At 55.0% G+C, this 19,440-nt stretch overlaps 1 protein-coding gene across 2 annotated transcripts; it reads left to right on the plus strand.

Moving 5' to 3' along the window:
• Nucleotides 1-544: 544 nt before the first annotated feature.
• On the plus strand, nucleotides 545-14,099 carry TGFB1 (transforming growth factor beta 1). Of its 2 annotated transcripts, none has more exons than XM_006214987.4 (7): nucleotides 545-1,835; nucleotides 4,815-4,975; nucleotides 6,229-6,346; nucleotides 7,970-8,047; nucleotides 8,329-8,479; nucleotides 13,143-13,296; nucleotides 13,794-14,099. In XM_006214987.4, the coding sequence occupies exons 1-7, from the start codon at nucleotides 1,481-1,483 to the stop codon at nucleotides 13,950-13,952; spliced, it is 1,176 nt and encodes a 391-aa protein (XP_006215049.1). In that variant the 5' UTR covers nucleotides 545-1,480; the 3' UTR covers nucleotides 13,953-14,099.
• The last annotated feature ends 5,341 nt before the right edge of the window (nucleotides 14,100-19,440 follow it).

Raw genomic sequence — 19,440 nt, forward strand, 5'->3', positions numbered from 1 at the left:
ATCTGTCAGATGTCCTGTGCCCCATCTTCCCACCATCACCCTCCTTCCTCAAGCCCCCTACCCCATCCTCTGCCTCAACCTCTGACCCCTTCCCCACTCTGGGTGATGCTCCTATGGCCCCCACTCCTTGGGGCTCCCGCCCCACTGGCTCCCCATCTTCTGGCTGACCCTCTCCCCCTTTGCTCCACCTTCTCACTCTCCACCCCGGGTGGACCTCCTCGGACTTCTTGTACCCTGTGTCCCCATCCTCTGATTGAACCCGCTCCACCAGGTCTTCATTCTCTCGGTGACCCCCGCGCAGCTCGCGAAGCTTACACGCATCACAGTCACCCGCATGGGTAGCGCTCGGCCGCCAGGAGGCAGCACCCTGTTGGTGGGGCGGAGCCGGGTGCCCGCCCCCTCCCCCGAGGGCTTAAGAGACCCCCCTTGGAGCCCGCCCACGCGAGTTGAGGACGGTGGCCCGGCCCCCCCATGCCCTCCCCCTGAGGGCCGCCCCCGCCCCGCGCGCTTCCTGGGTGGGGCCGGGGCGGCTTCAAAACCCCCCGCCGCCCCAGCCGGTCCCCGCCGCCGCCGCCGCCGCCGCCCTTCACGACCCGGGCCGTCCCACCCTCCTCCTCCCGCCGCGGATCCGCCAGACAGCGAGGCCCCGGGCCGGGGGCAGGGGGGACGCCCCCTCCGGGGCACCCCCCGGCTCGGAGCAGCCCGCGGGGCCGGCCTCAGCCGGGAGCGGAGGAAGAAGCCGCTGAGGAGCAGCCCGAGGCCCCAGAGTCTGAGACGAGCCGCCCCCGCCGCTGGTGCTGCCGCCGCCGCCGCCGCCACTGCGGGGAGGAGGGGGAGGAGGAGCGGGAGGAGGGACGAGCTGGTTGGGAGAAGAGGAAAAAAAGTTTTGAGACTTTTCCGCTGCCGCTGGGAGCCGGAGGCGCGGCGACCGCTTTGCGCAGCGCTGCCCCGAGAGGCAGGATTTGGGGACACCAGACCGCACCCCCCCCCACCGCCTCGGACGCTTCCTCCCTCCCTGCCCCCTACACGGCGTTCCCCAGGCGCCCCCATTTCGGACCAGCCCTCAGGAGCCGCAAACCCGACTCCCACGAAGACTTGACCCCAGACCTCGGGCGCACCCCCCTGCACGCCCCCCAACTCCCAGCCTCTCTCCTGAGCCCCCGCGCATCCAAGGACCCTTCTCCTCTGGGATCCAGGAGACGAGATTTCTTTCAGACCTGCCTCAGCTTTCCTATTCAAGACCACCCACTTCTGGTACCAGATCTCGCCCATCCCGGTTTTTTCCGTGGGATACCAAGAACCCACCCATCAAAGCCTCCCCGCCACCTCCGCTCCGTTCTCCCTGAGGGCCTCAACTTTCCCCCCCAGACCTTCCTACTTTTCTCGGGAGACCCCCCAGCCCCTGTCGGGGCGGGGCCTTCCTCTTGCCACCCCAGCTCGGCTAGCGCTCTCGGCTGTGCCGGGGGGCGCCGCCTCCCCCATGCCGCCCTCCGGGCTGCGGCTGCTGCCGCTGCTGCTGCCGCTGCTGTGGCTGCTAGTGCTGACGCCTGGTCGGCCGGCCGCCGGACTATCCACCTGCAAGACCATCGACATGGAGCTGGTGAAGCGGAAGCGCATCGAGGCCATCCGCGGCCAGATTCTGTCCAAGCTTCGGCTCGCCAGCCCCCCGAGTCAGGGGGAGGTGCCGCCCGGCCCGCTGCCGGAGGCCGTACTGGCCCTTTACAACAGTACCCGCGACCGGGTGGCCGGGGAAAGTGCCGAACCCGAGCCCGAGCCAGAGGCGGACTACTACGCCAAGGAGGTCACCCGCGTGCTAATGGTGGAAAACGGCGACAGTGAGCTTGGAGGGGCAGGGGACCCTAGAGGGGAGCCCCCAGGGGGCGCCGGAGTGCAGGGGTCGCGGGGAGGAAATTACCCGTAGGGGAGACTGGCGGGAGGAAGAGGACCCCCGGGGAAGCCGGGAACGTGGGTGCGGGATTCCAAAGAAGATAGGGCTGATCTCCCTACCCCCCAGGTATCTGGGCTTGAAGAGGAGACAGTGAGAGAAGTGGACCACTTTTAGAAGGCGACAGGAACATGTGGGTCGTAGGGGGAGTCCCTTAGGGGAGACGCGAAGCAATTAGAGGGTAGGAGGGAAGGGGTGTAGAAAAAGACTTCCCCTAGCAGAGTGCACTGGAATGCAGGGGTCATGGGGTGGGGGCTGCAGAGAGGGGGCCCGCTTTGAGAGAAGCGAGGACCCCAGCATTTGGGAAAGGAGAGGTAGTGGGGAAAGCTGATCCAGAGCCCAGGGGTCGTGAGGCGGGAAGATTCAAGGACAGGAAAACTAGGTGTAAGCTCGGAGGTGCCAGGAAAGTGCAGAGAGGATCCACTTGCACAGGGCTCGAGAAACACGCGAAATTGGGGGAGGGCTTAGAGAAAGGCGAGGAGGGGGTGATAAATGCGGGGTAGAAAGGGGGCACGAGGTTGTAGGGTGGTGGAAGCTAGCGGGAGAGAAGCGGAGACCCTAGGCGGGTGCCAGGGATGCGCCAGGAGGTGCTCCCGAGTATTTCTGAGACAAGAGAGGAGGAAGCCCAGTGGAGGAAACGAGCCCCAGGAAACTTATGACCCTAGAATACTGGGTCGTGCTTGGGAAGGGAAAGGGGAGACAAGCGTGGGAAAGGTGGGCCTGGGAGGCGGCAGAGGAGAGATGGACCTTGCCATGCTGGGAGCTGCGACCCACCCCCGCCCCGGCCCCGGCAGAATGGAAGGGAGATGGCTGAGTGAGGAGTTGAATCGTAGCGGGAGAGGTGGGTGGGTGCTACTCTACAAGACCCGGGCGAGGAAACAGAGCTGGTAGGAGTGAGGAAGCCCCACGTGGGTGCCACGCGCGGGGGGAGGAGCCTCCGCTTCCGGAAGGGGGCAGGAGGACCCCGCAGAGCTAAATGCTGAAAGCCTGGACCCCAAACTCCTAGTTCCTCCCTGGGAGGCTGGGGAAACCCCAGCGTCCGGCCGCCTCGCCCTCCCTCCCTTCCCTTTCCTTCCCGTGCCTCGAGGGGCGGGGATCGCGCGCGGAGCCTGGGGCGAGACGAGGCAGGTCCGGTCCCCGCTCTCGCGGCGGCGGCGTCTCCCGCCCTCTTCACCCCCAGCTCTGGGCGGGGCTATCGTCGGGCCCGCCCCGTCGGCGCCCGCGAGGGGACCCAGGCGTCCCGCGTGGCCCCGAGACTTGGGTGCCACCCCCTGCTTTCTTTCACTTTCCGTCTTGGGCAGTGCACTTGCGAGTCTCTGGCCCATTTGTGCGCCCAGTTGCGGCTTCAGCCAAATGATGTCCCTACCCACCCGCATCTCCATTTCACCTTTTCCGTGGTCGCTTCACTTTCGTGGTAGAAATTTTTTTCAACACTGATACCTTCAACCCTCTTCTGCCTCCATCTTGCTCCCAAACCCTATGGCTTCCATCTCTTGTGTCTCTGTCTCCCATCTCTGCCTTGCCGTTTCTCCCGCATCCCCATTACTCTCTCTGTCCCTGTCTGGGTCTCCCAGTTTCTCTCTCTCCATCTCTTTCTCTCTCTCTCTGTCCCTTTCTCCTCCATACCCAACTCTCCATCTCTCCCTCTGACCGTTCCTACCCCTTCTATCTCTCTTCCTCCCTGTCTGTCTCCCGGCCTGGGCTTCCTTTGAGGTCTGCTGAGTAACCCCTGGACCGAGATAGGGCTTATTTGTGGTGGGCAGGGGCTGGCTTAGCTAGAAGGGGAGAAGTAGAAGAAGGAGGCCCACGGAAGGGGCCTCCTCTGTCCTTTCTCTTCAGATGTCACCACCATTTCCACGCCCCCAATGCAGAGGTTGATCTAGGAGTTCCTGACCTGCCCCCTCATTCCCAGCCCCAAGTTTTTCCCGGACCAGAAAACACTCTTCCTAATTTTCTCTGTTCCCTGCCCGTACCCCTGAAGCCATTCCTACCTAGAATGAACTTTGCCTTCTTTAACCAGCTGAGGCCGGAAACAATTAGTATCAATAATAATAATAAGAGGAAGAATGTCACATTAGCAGAGAGGCAGCATGGCCTAGAGGTTAAGAGCACAGCCTCTGGAATCAGACTGCCTGAGTTTGAATCCTCACTCTGCGGCTTCCTAGCTGTGTGGCCTTGGGCAAATTGCTTCGTCTCTTTGGGCCTCAGTTTCCCCATCTATAAAATGGGTATAATAATAGTATCTTTCGCATGGGGTTGTTGAACACATTAGAGTGACCACTGTGTGCAGACCTTGTGTGACTTGTTTTGTCTCACTTATCTCACACTGTCTTCCTGCAGTCAGTCCTTGCCTTACACGTGAGAATCTGACACAGAAAGAGGAATCCACTTGCCCAAAGTCACACAGTGCTTCAGTTAGGAGAATCTGGGTTAGGAGGCAGAGAGCTTGATGTCAAATTGATCCTTCACAAAGAATAGGAACCTGAGGCTGGGAGAGGGAATGTGGCTTGCCCAAGCTCATAAAGCTGGAAGGCAGTAGAGTCAGTCTGAGCCAAATACGCTTGATCCCTACTCGGCAACGTAATTTGCATTTGAGGCTCCAACTGCTGGGGAGGCCTGAGCAAGCAGAGCAAACCCCACCCCTGTGCCAGCTTTGTACTGAGGGGGCGCTTCCCAGATGACGGGAAGGAAGGGTGAATAGGACCCCGCTTAAAGAGGAGGAAACAAACCTAGTGAGGAGAAGCCAGTCACCCAAGGTCATCCGGCTAAAAGGTGTCAGGGGTGTCAACCCCAAGGCTGTCAGCTCTTGGACTTGGTGTGGGCCAGCTCCCCTGCCAAAGCCTGACATTCCCCCTCTCCTTCCACCTAGAAATCTATGATAAAATCAAGCGGAGCCCACACAGCATATACATGCTGTTTAACACATCGGAAGTCCGGGAGGCGGTACCCGAACCCGTGCTGCTCTCTCGGGCAGAGCTGCGCCTGCTGAGGCTCAAGTTAAAAGTGGAGCAGCACGTGGAGCTGTACCAGGTGGGACAGGGGCCCTGGGGGCAGCCTGGGCTGGGGCGGCTGGAAGGCTGGAAGGCTGGTGGCTGCAAGGTCCACATAGATGGACCCCGAAGGACGGGGAAGCACAGACCATGGAACCAAGGGACTCTGAAATGTTTAGACTCCTAGTGCCCTAGATGCTAAACACTTGGAAGGCTGGAATCTAGGATTTGGGTTCTAAGAACTCAGGGCTTTGGAAGCTGGAATCTCTGGAGAGGTTGGAGACTTTCAAAATGCTCTGTCCCATACAGTAACCACTAGCCACATGTGGTCCGTTTAAGTTGATTAAAATTAAAAGAAAAAAAATTCCATTCCTCAGTCTCACTGGCCATATTTCAAGTGGCCTGTAGTCACATGGGGTTAGCAGCTGCTATTTTGGACACCACAGATAAAGAACATTTCCATCATCGTGGAAAGTTCTCTTGGATAGCTCTGTTCTAGAAGACTTAGTCTCCAGGAGGACTGGGGCCTCCAGGAGGGCTGGATTCTCTTGACAGTTATGTGACCTAAAATCCCTGTCATATGGAACGTTAGATTCAGTAGTAGATGTTAGACTCCTGCAGGAAGGGAATTTGTCTGATGTTAAGTTCTCGGGGTCTAGAGAATTTGGCTTTATGCTGCCAGCTCCAGGGGATCATTCCACGGGGGTGTCTGGCATCTGCAACATCTGGGTTTGTGGCATGTCCAACTCCTGGGTTTGTAAAGCAGCAGTCTCACAGAACTTCTCCAGCTCATTAAACGTGTGTTTCTTAGGGTGTTACCAAGCACTGCACTTAGGGAATGACTTCTGACATCAGCCCCTCGAAAGTTATAGACTCTCAGAATTCGGGGGGTCAAATTTGCAGAACTGTATAGTCAGTGACCCCTACGATGTCTGTAGGAGAGTCTTAGCATCATGAACTGTCCAACCTGAAAAGGTCCTGGCATTTCACCAGAGAGGAAACTGAGGCCAAAGAGGGAGAAGAATTCCCCCAGCTAAGCAGGGGGTCAGGGGCAGGGGCTGAGCTGCCCAGGTACCTTCCCCACCCCCCAGGCCCGAGGCTCTCTCTCCTCTCCCGGCTGCGGTTGGGGGTGGGTGGTTCCTGTTGGGCCTTTCAGTGTGGGTGTCCAGGAGGGGACTGAGGGACTGCGTGGAGGCCCGTTTGGGGGAGCAGATGGAATGAGGGGTGCAGCATACATGGTGATGTGTGGCAGCATCTACCCACTGTCTCTCCCCTCAATTCATTGTCCTCCAGAAATATAGCAACGACTCCTGGCGCTACCTCAGCAACCGGCTGCTGGCCCCAAGCGACTCACCGGAGTGGCTGTCCTTTGATGTCACTGGAGTTGTGCGGCAGTGGCTGACCCACAGAGGTGAGGACCGCTTGCCTGCCCCACCCCTGTTTTGTAATGGTGTTGACCCCATTGTTTGTCCTTTGGTCACCCTGTCTAGCACCCTCCATCCCATATTTGTGCCAAAGAGCCCAGACCTGGCCCTCCTCCCAGACGCTCAAACCTGAGTGATTAATGGTTAATACATTTCCTGAGCATCTGCCCTGTGCTGGGTGATGCTGGGGTCACAGCAGTGACCAAAACAGTCCCATCCTTGCCCTCATGGAGCTCGTGGTCCGTTGCTGGAATGGGAAGACTTGGAGGGAAGGCCTGAAAACCAGGTAGTAATGTCCCAGAGTAGGCAGGGCTGGGATGGGAAATCCAGAGGAGGTGCCTGACCCAGCCTGGGAGATCGGGGAGGGCTTCCTGGAGGAGGGGACATCGAAAAGGGTGTCTGAGGGATGCGCAGAAAGGAGGCACAATAGTGTTCAACGCAGAGAGACAGGCTGTGCAGAGGCCTTGAGTCCAGGGAGAGCCTGACACAGCTGATCGGTCAGGAAGAGGTTTGAGTCTGTCCGGTCCCGCTTGAGTCCGCAGCACCCACATCTCCCTTCCTGATTTCCCTCTCATTCATTCCTTCATTCAGTAAATGCCAGTTAGTTCCTGTTCTGTGCCTGGCCCTGTGCTGGTGGCGTGAGGGACACAGTAGTGACCATGACAACTTCTAGGCCTGCCCTCATGGGACCCACAGTCACTTCTGGACACCTAGGAAGTTTTGCCAAAGACCTAGCAGGCTGTGATGGCCACAGTGAACAGGGCTGGGATGGGGGAGGCTGTAAGTGCTGTGGGAGCCCAGAGTGGGCACCCAAACCCATCTGGTGGGGTCTGGGAATGTATCCTGGGTGAGAATGACTGTGTCAAGACTCACGGGTTTGGCAGGTGAAAAGATGGGGGTTAGGGAGCAGGTGGGCGCTGGGCAAATGCCAGTCTTAGTCATTGCTGAGTCCAGAGCACCCAGCACAGGGCCCAGCAGGTAGCAGAAGCTCAGGAAAGCACTCCACTCATTCATTCAAGAAACTTTTCTCCCAGCCCTGCCCTGGGACAAGAGCCCAGGCTCTTGCCCCTCAGCCCTGCCTTCTCCCAGTTTGGGAGAGTCACCCCCTCTCTGCAGCCCTTGATTTCCTTGTCTGTAAAATGGGGAGCTTTGGTGAGGATGAAAGGAAATAATGCACAAAGAGTGTTTAGAACAGGGTCTGGCACCTAGTGCGCACTCAGTAGATGTTTGTTTTTACGACTGTGGGCCAGGCCCAGCGGGGAGCAAGAAAACAAGGATCCCTGCCCCCATGTATCCTGCTTTCCACTGAGAACAATGAGGGAACTAAATAGCCAAATACACATGTCAGAGATGGTAAGTGCTGTGAATAAAGTTCTGTCATAGTGGAGGAGGGGCTGTGTCCTGGAGGGCCTCCTGGAGGAGGTGGCATTTGAGCTGAGACCGGAAGGAGGATGAAGGATCAAGAGGGTGCAGTGAGAGGACAGGCAGGGGAAGGGCAGGAAGGAGGTCCCCTCACCCCTACTCCAGGGGTTTGCTATTTCCTTTCTCCTCCCCCAGGGGCTGGGATGGGCCACCCCCTGACACTGGCATCTCTCTTCCCACTCCCACAGAGGAAATAGAGGGCTTTCGCCTCAGTGCCCACTGTTCCTGTGACAGCAAAGATAACACACTCCAAGTGGACATTAACGGTGAGGCCCACCTCCCTGGCCCGGCCCTGTGCCCAGCAGCAGTGACGTGTGTATGTGTATGTGTGTATGTGTGTATGTGTGTATGTGTGTGTCTTCCCTCCCCCTGCCTTCTCACCGCTCCCCCTACCCATCCACCTCTCTGAGAAAGTGAGTGTGTGTGTGTGTGTGTGTGCGTATGTGCATGTGTGTGTGTATTCTTGCCCCTGCCTGTCACTCATGCATCCATCTGAGAGTGTGTGTGTCTCCCCCACCCTCCCCATCCCCTGACTCCCAAACCAAAGCAGGGTTCAGTTCTGGCCGCCGAGGTGATCTTGCCACCATTCATGGCATGAACCGGCCCTTCCTGCTCCTCATGGCCACCCCGCTGGAGAGGGCCCAGCACCTGCACAGCTCCCGGCACCGCCGAGCCCTGGACACCAACTACTGCTTCAGGTGAACCTTGCAGCCTTTCACAGAGGCCTTCCGGGCTGGAGACCTTCTGGAAATCTGCTGAGCAGGCACCGCAGGCTGGGCACCTGCCTGGTGCTGTGCTTGGGTTGGCATCTCCTTCAGCCTGGAGGGCTCAGGGGGTGAGGTCTGAGGCCTAGGATGCTGGAATGTGTGAACTGGAAGTCCTCGAATGTTGAAATCAGCTTGCTTTCTTGCTAGTGTGTTGGAATCAGAGATCATTAGAATGTTGAACACCGAGAAAGTGGGAATTCAATATTAGAACGCCGCCATGTTAGATTCCTATATTGTTGGCAGGTGGGGGTTGGTTCTAGAATGTTGGGGATTCTAGGATGTTAGAATTCAATGTTAATTATTGGAATCTGAGAATGTTGGACTCAAGGCATGTTGGAATCCTAGAACTTCGGAATCCAGAATCGGAGGATTGCCCATTGTCCGACTGGAGTCTCCAGTGTTGGCAGATAGGAGTCCTTGAATATTGGGCCCAGAATAGTGGAATCCTGTGTTAAAATATTAGCATCCACAAATGTTGGAGTTGGAGAAAGTGGAATATTGGTAACCTAGAATATTGGGACTCAGTGCTGGAATCTTGTTAGAATGAGGCTGAGATCTTAGAAAGTGGCAGCTTGGACCTCTTGAGTGATGGGTTCAGAACTGTGGAATGTTGGAATGTAGTTTTGAAATATTGGAATTCAGACATGCCAAGGTCCTCGAGAGTTGGAATGTGGGAATCTTAGAAAGTTGGAAAGCTGTTGGAGTATCTAGAATCTTGAGATGCTGGTGTATGGTAATCTAGGAAAATTGAAAAGTTGTAGTCCTAGAATGTTGAAATTCAGAGTAGAGTGTTGCTAATTTAGAATGATAGTCTGACCTTGGTCCTCCCCTGCTTCATATTTTGATGATGCCTTTGGGCTTTGTTGCATGCAGTTCTCCCGCTGGCAAGTCATCTCTGCTCCCAGGCTTCTTCACCACCAGATCCCACCCTCAGCCTAGCAACCCTGTGAGTGAATGCATGGATTGAGGTCTCGATTGCCAACAGCTAATAACGTTACAGAGAGAGGCAGCCAACCACGCGAGGGACAAAATTTCAGTTAGGAAGTCTGGCCAAAAAATCAAACCTGGAGCTGATCAAGATGGTAGATCCAACTCCCAAGTTTCCAGAAACCAGAGGAACATGTGAGCCACCACCACGGGCATGCAGCCAGCAACATCTAGAGTGTGGGAAACTTGAGCCAATTTCTCCAACAACTACAATACACAAGGGGGAAATACAGAGATGGTTCCATAGATTTTAGAAAGAATCTTAAAAGATGAATCAACCAACTGCAAAAAGATGAATCAACCAATTGCAATGTGTAGACCTTATTTAGATCTTTATTTATGCAGACTATTTTTTTTAAAGATGTTTATGAAGCAGTTGGGGAAATGTGAATTCTGACTAGGTATCTGATGATATCAAGGAATTGTTAGTTTTTCTTATGTGGTGTTTTAACATAGTCCTGATTTTCTCGGAGATCCATATTGAAATATTTATGAATGAAATGATATGGTGGATGACGTGGGCTTCAAAATCATTCACTGGGAGAGAGAAAGTGGATAAGGGTAGAAATACAGTGAAGCTTGTCGTGACTTGAGGATTGCTGAAGCTGGGTGATGGAGACACCAAGGTTCAACGTGATAGTCTCTGCTTTTGTGTATGTTTGAGGCTTTCCGCAATAATGTTATTCTTAGCATAAATACCATCTCTATTGGGGAGCCTCCCTGACAGTTTCCCCAGCATCCAGTTGGATAGGAGTCCCCTTCTGCCCACCCTGGGGCCCCCAGTGGGTTTCTTTTACTCATCAGGCCCTGTTGGGTTCTGGTAGACTGGACGGCAGAGTTGCTGGGCAAGAGCTTTGCAAGGGCCTGGACCGTTTGTATCCCAGGCAGCAGGATCCAGGCATGCACAGAACAAACGGGTTAGATACTGTCTCATGGTCATCTGGACGGCTTTTTAAATGTGTCCTGCTGTCCCCCACCTCCACCTTCTGTTTCTGATTCAGTGGGTCTGGGGTGAGGCCCGAGAACTAACATTTCCCACAAGTTCCCAGGCAATGCTGCTGCTGCTCCAGGAACCCCACGTGGAGAACAGCTGAGTTGAATAATAGAATCACACACTGTTCATATTGTAGGACCTCAGCACCCTGGCCAGAGCTGGACCAGAAATGTGAGATTATTCTGGACAGTGGTTCTTCCCTTTTTGTGAGTCAAGGCCCCCCTTGAGAAGCCAAAAGCCTGGAACCTTTCCCCAAGAAATATGCCTATATATGGGGGCATATGCCCCTCCCTGAGCCCGTACATGGACTTCCTGATGCCTTCCGGGCCCTTCACAGCATCTTAGTTGATCCAGCGTCTCCCGCATCTTTGTACAGATGGGGGAACTGGGTCCCAATTAGACTAGGGAGGGACCAGGCTGAGCTCACAGGAACCTCAGTTTTCTAACTTTCTTCTCAGGACCATGTGGCTCCCAGAAAGGCCATATCTTGCCCTGGGAGGTCCTGTGGCATCGCCTCTCCCCTTCTGCTTGAGCTGACATGGTTGCACTGGTACATGAGACCACAGACTTAGCTGTGAACTGGTCCGGAGCTCCACATGTACAGGCTGCATATGAGCAGACACACCTTACCCCTTTCTCTGAGGCTCAGTTTCTTCATCCTTCAAATGGGAATAATAATAAGACCTGCCTTGTAGGGTTTTGAAATTTATTAGTTCTCTGTTGATTTTTGAGTAGGAAAATACATGCACATGGACCAAACCTAGAAAGGATACTCAGAGACCCTCCAGCCCTGACCCCCAGGCCCCTCTGTAGAGGCTTTTATTACATTTGTGTCTCCCTCCCGAGAGTCTCAGCATAAGACACTCACACATATCCATATATGTTTTTATTTTGTCCAAATGGCAGAGTCTGTTTTTTCAGGGGGGTGGGAAGTGTACTACATTTTCTTTCTTTTAATTTTTCTTTTCTTTTCTTTTTCCACAGAGGTACTGGGGATTGAACCCAGGACCTCACACATGCTAAGCACATACTCTACCAGAGTTATACCCCTACCCCCTAATTTTTATTTTCTGATTCTAAAAGTAACACATACTCACTATCGAGAATTTGGAAAGATATCCCCTATCACATTGCCAGATATCAAATGTCACTGTCAATATTTTAATATATTGCCTTCTAGTCCTTCTATTCAAAACAGAATTTGGATTATATTGTACCTGTAACTTTGCATAATGTTTCTTTGACCTGTTATGAACATGGAATATAAAGTGTTCCCAGCTGCCCATGAGTCAGGCTTTTTAGCCAAGCTCCCTACCCATCTCAACCGTGGTCCCAGAGGCCAGCACATAAAATCCCCTATTTCCTTCCAGGCAAGCAGAAGCCTGGGCCCCAGACTGAGGAGGACTGACTTTCACATCTGAGCCTGGGTCAGAAATCATGAGTCCAGAATAGCTGAGTTTTACACACCACCACTCTCTAATGTCCTTTTTAAAAACCTAACCTTTTGATCAGTTAACCAATACTTGCTAAGCACCTGTTGTGTGCCAGGCACTGTTGTAGGCAGTGGGAACACATTTAGGGACGAAATAGACAAAAAGTCCTGTCCTCAGAGGAAGACAGACAATGAGCAGGTAAACAAATCAGTCTCTAATAAAAGAGCAAGTGGCAATAAGTACTAAGAAGGAAAATAAATCAGAGGAAGAGAAAAGAAAGAAATCATTGGGATAATTTATTTTTCCTGTTCTGATTTAAATTTTTTTATTATGGAAAATTTTAAATGTATACATAAGCAACCAGGATAGTATAATGAACCCCCATAAACTCTCATCCAGTGTCAACAGGTATAAAGATTTGCCCCATTTCAAATGCAGACATTTTCATTTTCTCTTGCATAGCTGAAATGCCGTTCTTACACTGAATGGAATTCATAATCATTTGGATTGGTATTTTGGATAGGATGGCCCAGGAAGGACTCTGAGGAAAGGACATTTGTTTGTTTGACTGATATTTATTGAGCACCTACTGCATGCCAGGTGGCGTCCTAGAAGTTAAGCCTTCCTGAGTGGAGGACATTTGAACATACGTATGAATGAAGTGAAGAAACAGAGCCAGAGTGGATTTCTGTGGGAATAACAAGCATTTGTACTGAGTCCCCAGTAGACCCCAGCCCAGCATGTGGTAGTATTTTAATGGACATTGTTGCACACTTAGAACATGCCAGTACACATGGAGCTGCATTGTATTTTTTATGTTCACGTGTGTGGATATGCCGTGATTTATGTAGCCATCCCCTGTGGACAGTCATCTGGCTTCTTACAGGCTTGTTTCAAGCATTGCATGATATAATAGTTAATGTGGTGCCCTTAGTGCAGTGCTGGACTAAAGCAAGTGCTTTATCAGTGTTCGTGATTATCATTACTATTACTGCTATTGCTGTTATTATCACATTGGGTGCAAGGGAGACCAAGATGGAGATGTGCGGGGTTGCGGGGCAGCCAGCGTGAAACACATACACACACACACACACACACACACACACACACACACACACACACGGGGAGGAGGGGTGGCCCCTCCACTCACCTGACCTGGGTTCCTCCCTCCCGCCTGCAGCTCCACGGAGAAGAACTGCTGTGTGCGGCAGCTCTACATTGACTTCCGCAAGGACCTGGGCTGGAAGTGGATCCATGAGCCCAAGGGCTACCACGCCAATTTCTGCCTGGGGCCCTGCCCCTACATTTGGAGCCTGGACACGCAGTACAGCAAGGTGAGTCTGGCGTACCAACTGGGGTGGGATGGGGGGAAACAGGAACCGAGGGAGGAGAGGGGGTAAAAGAGGTAAAATCAGAGATGAATTGGTGAGATGGTAGTCAGAAATAGAGAGGGGGAGATTGGAGGGGAGATGGTAAAGGAATGGAGGGAAGCAAGAGACAGGGTCTGAGCAGTTAGAGACACGATGCAGAGGGAGACGGATATGGGGAGATCCACGGAGACGGATAACTTGGGCGAGGCTGAAGAGGTGGGGAGGTGGGAGGAGAAAGAAACAGAGACAGAATGAGAGAGAAAAAGCCAGGGGGACAGAGAGAGAGAATTAAGAAGATGGAAGGACAGAGAAAGACACTGAGATAACAAGCCAAGAGTGGAAAATGGGGAGAGGCAGGGAACGAGAAAGAAACATAATGAGATAAAACAGAGGGAGATGGGGAGAGGCTGGGAGGTTGGGGCCTACGACCCCCAACCCTGACCCCAGCCACCCGCCCGCAGGTCCTGGCGCTGTACAACCAGCACAACCCTGGCGCGTCGGCGGCGCCATGCTGCGTACCGCAGGCGCTGGAGCCGCTGCCCATCGTGTACTACGTGGGCCGCAAGCCCAAGGTGGAGCAGCTGTCCAACATGATCGTGCGCTCCTGCAAGTGCAGCTGAAGCCCCGCCTCGCCCACAGGCCCCGCCCCACAGGCCCCGCCCACCCCGGCAGGCCCGGCCCCACCCCCGACCGCCTCACTGGGGCTATATTTAAGGACACCGCGCCCCAAGCCCACCTGGGGTCCATTAAAGGTGGAGAGAGGACTGTGTCTCTGTGTCGTTGGGCGCCTGACTGGGGTCTCCCTTCCGACGTTCCCGGACCCTCCCTTCCTCCATCTGCCTCCTCATGTCTCTCCACCATTCATTTTCCCCTCCTCACATAAACACTTCCTGAGCACTTGTTATTTTCCAAGAACTCATGGTGAACACTGGTTAGATTTATTAAGCACCTTGGACTCTATTCTAAGTGTCTTATATTAATTAACTCATTTAACCACTATAACAAAGCTCTGAGACAAAGGACTTTGATAACACTCACTTTAAAGTTCAGGAAACTGAAGCTCAGAGAGGTTAAGGGAATAGTTCCTGCGCATTAGGAACCTACTTTCTGTGGAGAAGACAGACATAGTAAAGCTAGACGAAGACAGGGAAGCAAGATGGGGTGAGAGATGGCTTTGGGGAGGAGGGAGGGCTTCTTGGAGGAGGTGGCCTTGGGCACTTGAAGCCGAGAAGACAACCTGGGGGAGAGTGGGGAAGGGTGTTCTTGGTAGGAGGACAAAAGCAAAGGTCTGGAAGTGAAGATGAACTTGGGGTGAGCTACACAGGCAGGAAACAAGCCAGTGTGGTTGGAAGGGAGGGGCAAGGGGAAGGGTGTTGGGATCTGAGTCAGATAGTATCACTCACAGGCCAGAAAGTAATAACAATTCTCCACGCCAGGTATGGAGCTACTAGCTCAGGCATTCTCCCCAGAGTCCAACAAGGCAGGGGTTGGGAAACTACTGCCTGCAGGCCAATTCTGACCTACTGCCTGTTTCTGTAAATGAGGTTTTATTGGAGCACAGCCATGCTCATTCGTTTATGTATTGTATTGTCTATGCAACGGCAGAAACTGTATGCAAAGTCAAAAATATTTACTGTCTGGCCCTTGATAGAAATTCTGCCAACTCCTGCTATTGAGACCATTTCCTCCCCACTCCACAGATGGGAATACTGAGGTAGAGGAAGGTTAAGTTACTTGTTAAGGTCACATAGCTAGCAAGCAGCAGAGCTGGGATTTGAACCCAGGCAGCTGGAGTTGAGGGTCTATGCACACAACTTCTGCACTGGTTTTGCCTTCTAGACCACATCAGGCCTGTGGGAAAGTGAAAACTTATACCTTAAGGGAGGCAGGAGCCATGACGGGATTTTGAACAGAAGGATGTGATTTGACTTACGTGCTCAAACGGTCCTTCTGGCTGATGGTTGAGAGTAGATTGAATGGGGCCAGGGGGACTACAGGGAGACCAGTTGTCCAGGAGAGAAATGCCAGCACCCTGAGCCAGGGTGGGTTTCCCTCTGTTGCGTTTCTTATCTGCTGGGGTCTTGCTGGTAAATTCTCGCCTGCTTCCTCTTTGTCTGGCCTCCCAGTTTCCTCTCTTCCTTCCTGGTTTCAGTTCCTCCCATCTCTCCCCTTGCCCTCCTGGGTCCGTGGCTCTGACCTGTTTTGCCCAGTGACTGCCCTGGGGGAGGATGGTGTGGGTGCTGAGGGTCCTTTGTCCGTGGGCTCTGAGTCCAGCCCAGCCCAGGCCAAGGGTAGAAATGTGGCCACTCCTCCTGCTTTGGGTCTGGGAGCCACAGAGAGCCAGGTGGGGTGGGGGCAGAAGGAGTTCACTATTCAAGGACATGCTGCTGTTGTCACTAGCTTCTTGCGTGGAGATGAACTGCAGTCACTGCAGCCCGGTGAGGATTCAGCACAGGTAAGCATGCCTTCACACTCACATAGAGATTCAAATGTGGACAGTGTCCCATGGCCATGCAAACATTTTCACCTCTCAGAGCCACAATGGATACATGCAAACTCATGCAGGACCCATGACACATGAACTGTGACACCTCGTGGCATGGGACCCGTGCTGCCCTGTTGCATGCACACAGCCCAGCCTTGGAGCCTTGGCTGGGACACGGCAAAAGGCAGTCACACAAGTACATGCTGTAGGATCGGTCACAATGGCCACAGGAGCAGACGCGGATTCAGGGGCAGTGTGCCACACATACACTCCTCACGGCATCGGAGCCCCGTCAGGAAATGAAACAAGAGACTCCGGCCGGGGACACTCCAGCAGTTACACAAACATCCTCCGCAGGGTCACGGTCACAACAGGCACAGTGTGCGTGCACACGACCTGGCACGTCACAGCCGCACCCAGACACACACCACACACGGAGATCTGACACGTCAGGATCGCACAGACGGCCGGGCGGTCGTGCCCACGGCCTGATGTCTGCCGGCCCCGCGCGCTCAGGCCCGGGGACTCCCCCTCGGCCCTCCAACGGCAGCCGGCCCGTCATAGCCAGACGCCCTGTCACACCCCGGGTCCCAGACGGAGAGTCCCCCACACCCAGACACACCCCCGGGGCCGCGGCCCTCACACGCCCAGCTCGCGCCTGGCCGAGGACAAGTCCCGGCCGCACACCGGGGCGCGCACTCCCGCGGTCGCCGAGCCCCGGCCCCGCCCTCGGGGCGCACCCCGCCCACCTGCCCGGGAGGCCGGCGGGGGCAGGGAAACCTGCGGGCTCAGCACCTTCCCGGCCACCCCCGGACCCTGGCCCCGTGGGGAGGCCGGGCCCCGTCGGGATGAGGCAGCCTCGGTCCCCAGCCGACTGCGGGGCCGGGACCGGGGGTTCGGGACTCCCCCGTCCCCTCCCCCGCCTCTGCGGGCAGCCCGGGGCCGGGAGGGAAGTCGTGGGGGGAGCCTGGGTTCCGGCTGGAGCCCCAGCTTTCCGTCCGGCCCTCACGGGGCAGGAAGCAGGGCCGGGGAGGCCAGCTCAGGCCTTCCTGCCCCCTCCCCCAGACAGGCCCAGGACGGGGTCAACGTGAGAGCGAGAAAGGCAGGAGGAGATGGGGGAGGAGGGGGAGAAAGCCCCCTTTCCTCTAGATCTCTGGACATCCAGAGTGTTGATGTCTTTTGTTTGCTTCTAATGTGAATTTGAATGTATTCAGGATCCCTTTGTGTGTGTGTGTCCCCGCAAACTTTGTGGTGTGAATTTTGTGTCTCCACTATGGGGGTCTCTAACCCACCAGCTGGGTGCCTTCCAGCTGTGTTGGGTATGGATGGACGGGGATTTCAATGAATGTGTCCCAGCACGTGTTCAGGTGTGTGTGTGTGTGTGTGTGTGTTGCATTTCTGGTGCATGCACCTGTGTTTTGTTTCTGCCGTACAAGCTGGTGTGCTCTCTGGGTTCTGTGTCCTAAGCTAGTCTGTGTGTATGAACGGGCTGTATCCCTGGGGTGTGTTTTGTGTCTGAATTTTTCCCCAACACCCTTGCTCTTCTCTGGGTGTAAATTTGTGCGTTCTTAGTGTAAATCAGAAGTGTGGGTGTTTTCTATGTATTTCTATGCGTCTGTGAGAAGTGTGTTTCCAGGAGGCGGTGTGTGTGTATGTGTGTGTGTGTTCTGTTTCCTGCTTCAGCTGTATTTTCAGTGTGTGTGTGTGACAGTTGTGTGTGTTTGTGTCTGTGGGCAAGCAGAATCTGGGTTACCTTTACGTGATCAATGTGTGTGTTGCTGGTATTCTGAGCATGTTTGTGTGTCTACAGGGTGTGTCTCCCATATGCTTGCTGTCCTCCTCCGAGTGTGTTTGTGTGAGTGTATGTCTACCTCCTGGACTGGTGCTCTCAGCCTCAGTGGGTGTCTGTGAGCAGGTGGTTGTCTGCATTTTGTGTCCCCACCTGTGGGCTGATGACTTCAGTATGTGAGCAGTTGTGTGGGACTCTATTTTGCTCTATCACCTTTGAGTTTTCTGCAGGGTGACTGAGTGTTCCCGTTCATGAGCAGCTGCACGTGTGGGGCTGCATTTGTGTTGGTGTTTCCTGGGAAGGGGGCATCCTGTGTCCCCAGTGAGGCCGCTGGAATCCCCAGCGACCGCTGGGAGGCCTCCCTGCTGAGTGGAGGCTGTGTCTGCGGTGCGTCCCCTTGCCGGCTGGTGCCACGTTGGCTCGGGGCTGGCTGTAGCGGGCAGGGCAGGGCAGGGGCTGTGGTGGGCACTGGACCCACGCCCGGACCTTGGTATAAATATCTCAGGCTGCCGGCGGCTGTGTTTACTGGGCCCCAGCCCGGGGGCGGCAGCAGCCAGGCAGGTCCTGGGGGCGGGGGTGACCAGGCCACAGCACAGTCACTTCCTCCTGGCCAGACAGGCCGCAGCCTCGCTGGGTGGGGGCGAGGTGACGACCCCTCAATCTGGGCTCCCACGGGCCACCAGTGAACCATTGACCTGGACATCCCCACTGGGTTTCCCAGGGTCTGGGAGACAGAGAGTGGCTAAGATGGGAGACAGGGGGTGGGCCAAGAGACAGCAGGGAGAGGAGTAGGAAAAAAAGAGGGTGAAGACGAGAGGAGGATGGGGGACTCCGACAGAATGGCATGGGGAAGTGGGGCTGGAAGCTCAGAGATCCAGAGGGAGGGAATGACAAGCAGGGAGAGGCCCTGGCAAAACGAGGGGGAAAAAAGAAGGGGCTGAGAGAGGGGAGATGAAAAGTGATGGGGAAACACTGACAGCCAGAGAGGTGCAGAGACAGAATGAAAGGGATGACGGAGCAGGCGTGGGGGAAGAGGCAGAGGAGAGGAGACAGCAGCAGGGAGAAGGGACAGCGACAGCGGGGCAGGCCGTTGGAGGGGACGAGAGGAGCAGGCAGGCATTTTCAGCCTTGGCAGGACACAGAGAGGTGTCAGACGTGGGGGGTGGGGGTGGCGGCCAGCAGAGCCCGGCGGGGAGGACACACAGGAGACACGGTGGGTGGGGGCCGGATGCCCACGGAGGGGCTCTCCCCTGCCTGACTCAGCTTCTCCGCCCACCCCAACCCCGGCCGGGCAGAGGGACAGGCACCTCTCTGGGTCTCAGCGGCTCCGAGGCCATGATGGGGGTGTGTCTCTCGGCTCCACCTCTGTTTCAGCTACAGACGCTCCTTCTCTGCCATCTGACTAACCCTAATTCTGACTCAATTGCTGTCTCTCATCACTTAAAAAAGTTATGTAACAAATTTATGTATGGCAAAGTATATCACAAACAAATTTAATGATCAAATGATAGACTGGTGAAAAATGTGCACATCACCTAGGGTTGAAACCTGGATTATGAAAGTGCTCTCACAACCTGAGAGCGTGGACACAAACGCCTGAAGGACACCTCGCCCTCTTCATCTTCCCAAATCGCATGCGTCTAGCTGGCTGGACCGCCGTGGGCCCGCTGGGAGACACACTGGCGGTACTGATAGTCCGTGCCACACGGGACCGCTGGGATGGTTCAGTGATTCGAGTACTGATTAAACATCAAGATGCCTCTGTCCACGTCCCTGTACAGGATGGTGCTCAGCGCACTGGGCGGGTCCCGGAGGCGTCAGCTGCCGCTATCGT

Source organism: Vicugna pacos, chromosome 9, assembly GCF_048564905.1.
Source record: "Vicugna pacos chromosome 9, VicPac4, whole genome shotgun sequence".
NCBI classification, from domain to species: Eukaryota; Metazoa; Chordata; class Mammalia; order Artiodactyla; family Camelidae; genus Vicugna; species Vicugna pacos.

Excerpts from the sequence above, each read along its gene's own strand:
- TGFB1 (XM_006214987.4), top strand. The coding sequence starts at position 1,481 with ATGCCGCCCTCCGGGCTGCGGCTGCTGCCGCTGCTGCTGCCGCTGCTG. Across the intron at positions 6,347-7,969 it reads GCAGTGGCTGACCCACAGAG|AGGAAATAGAGGGCTTTCGC; the intron begins GTGAGGACCGCT and ends CCACTCCCACAG. Across the intron at positions 8,480-13,142 it reads GACACCAACTACTGCTTCAG|CTCCACGGAGAAGAACTGCT; the intron begins GTGAACCTTGCA and ends TCCCGCCTGCAG.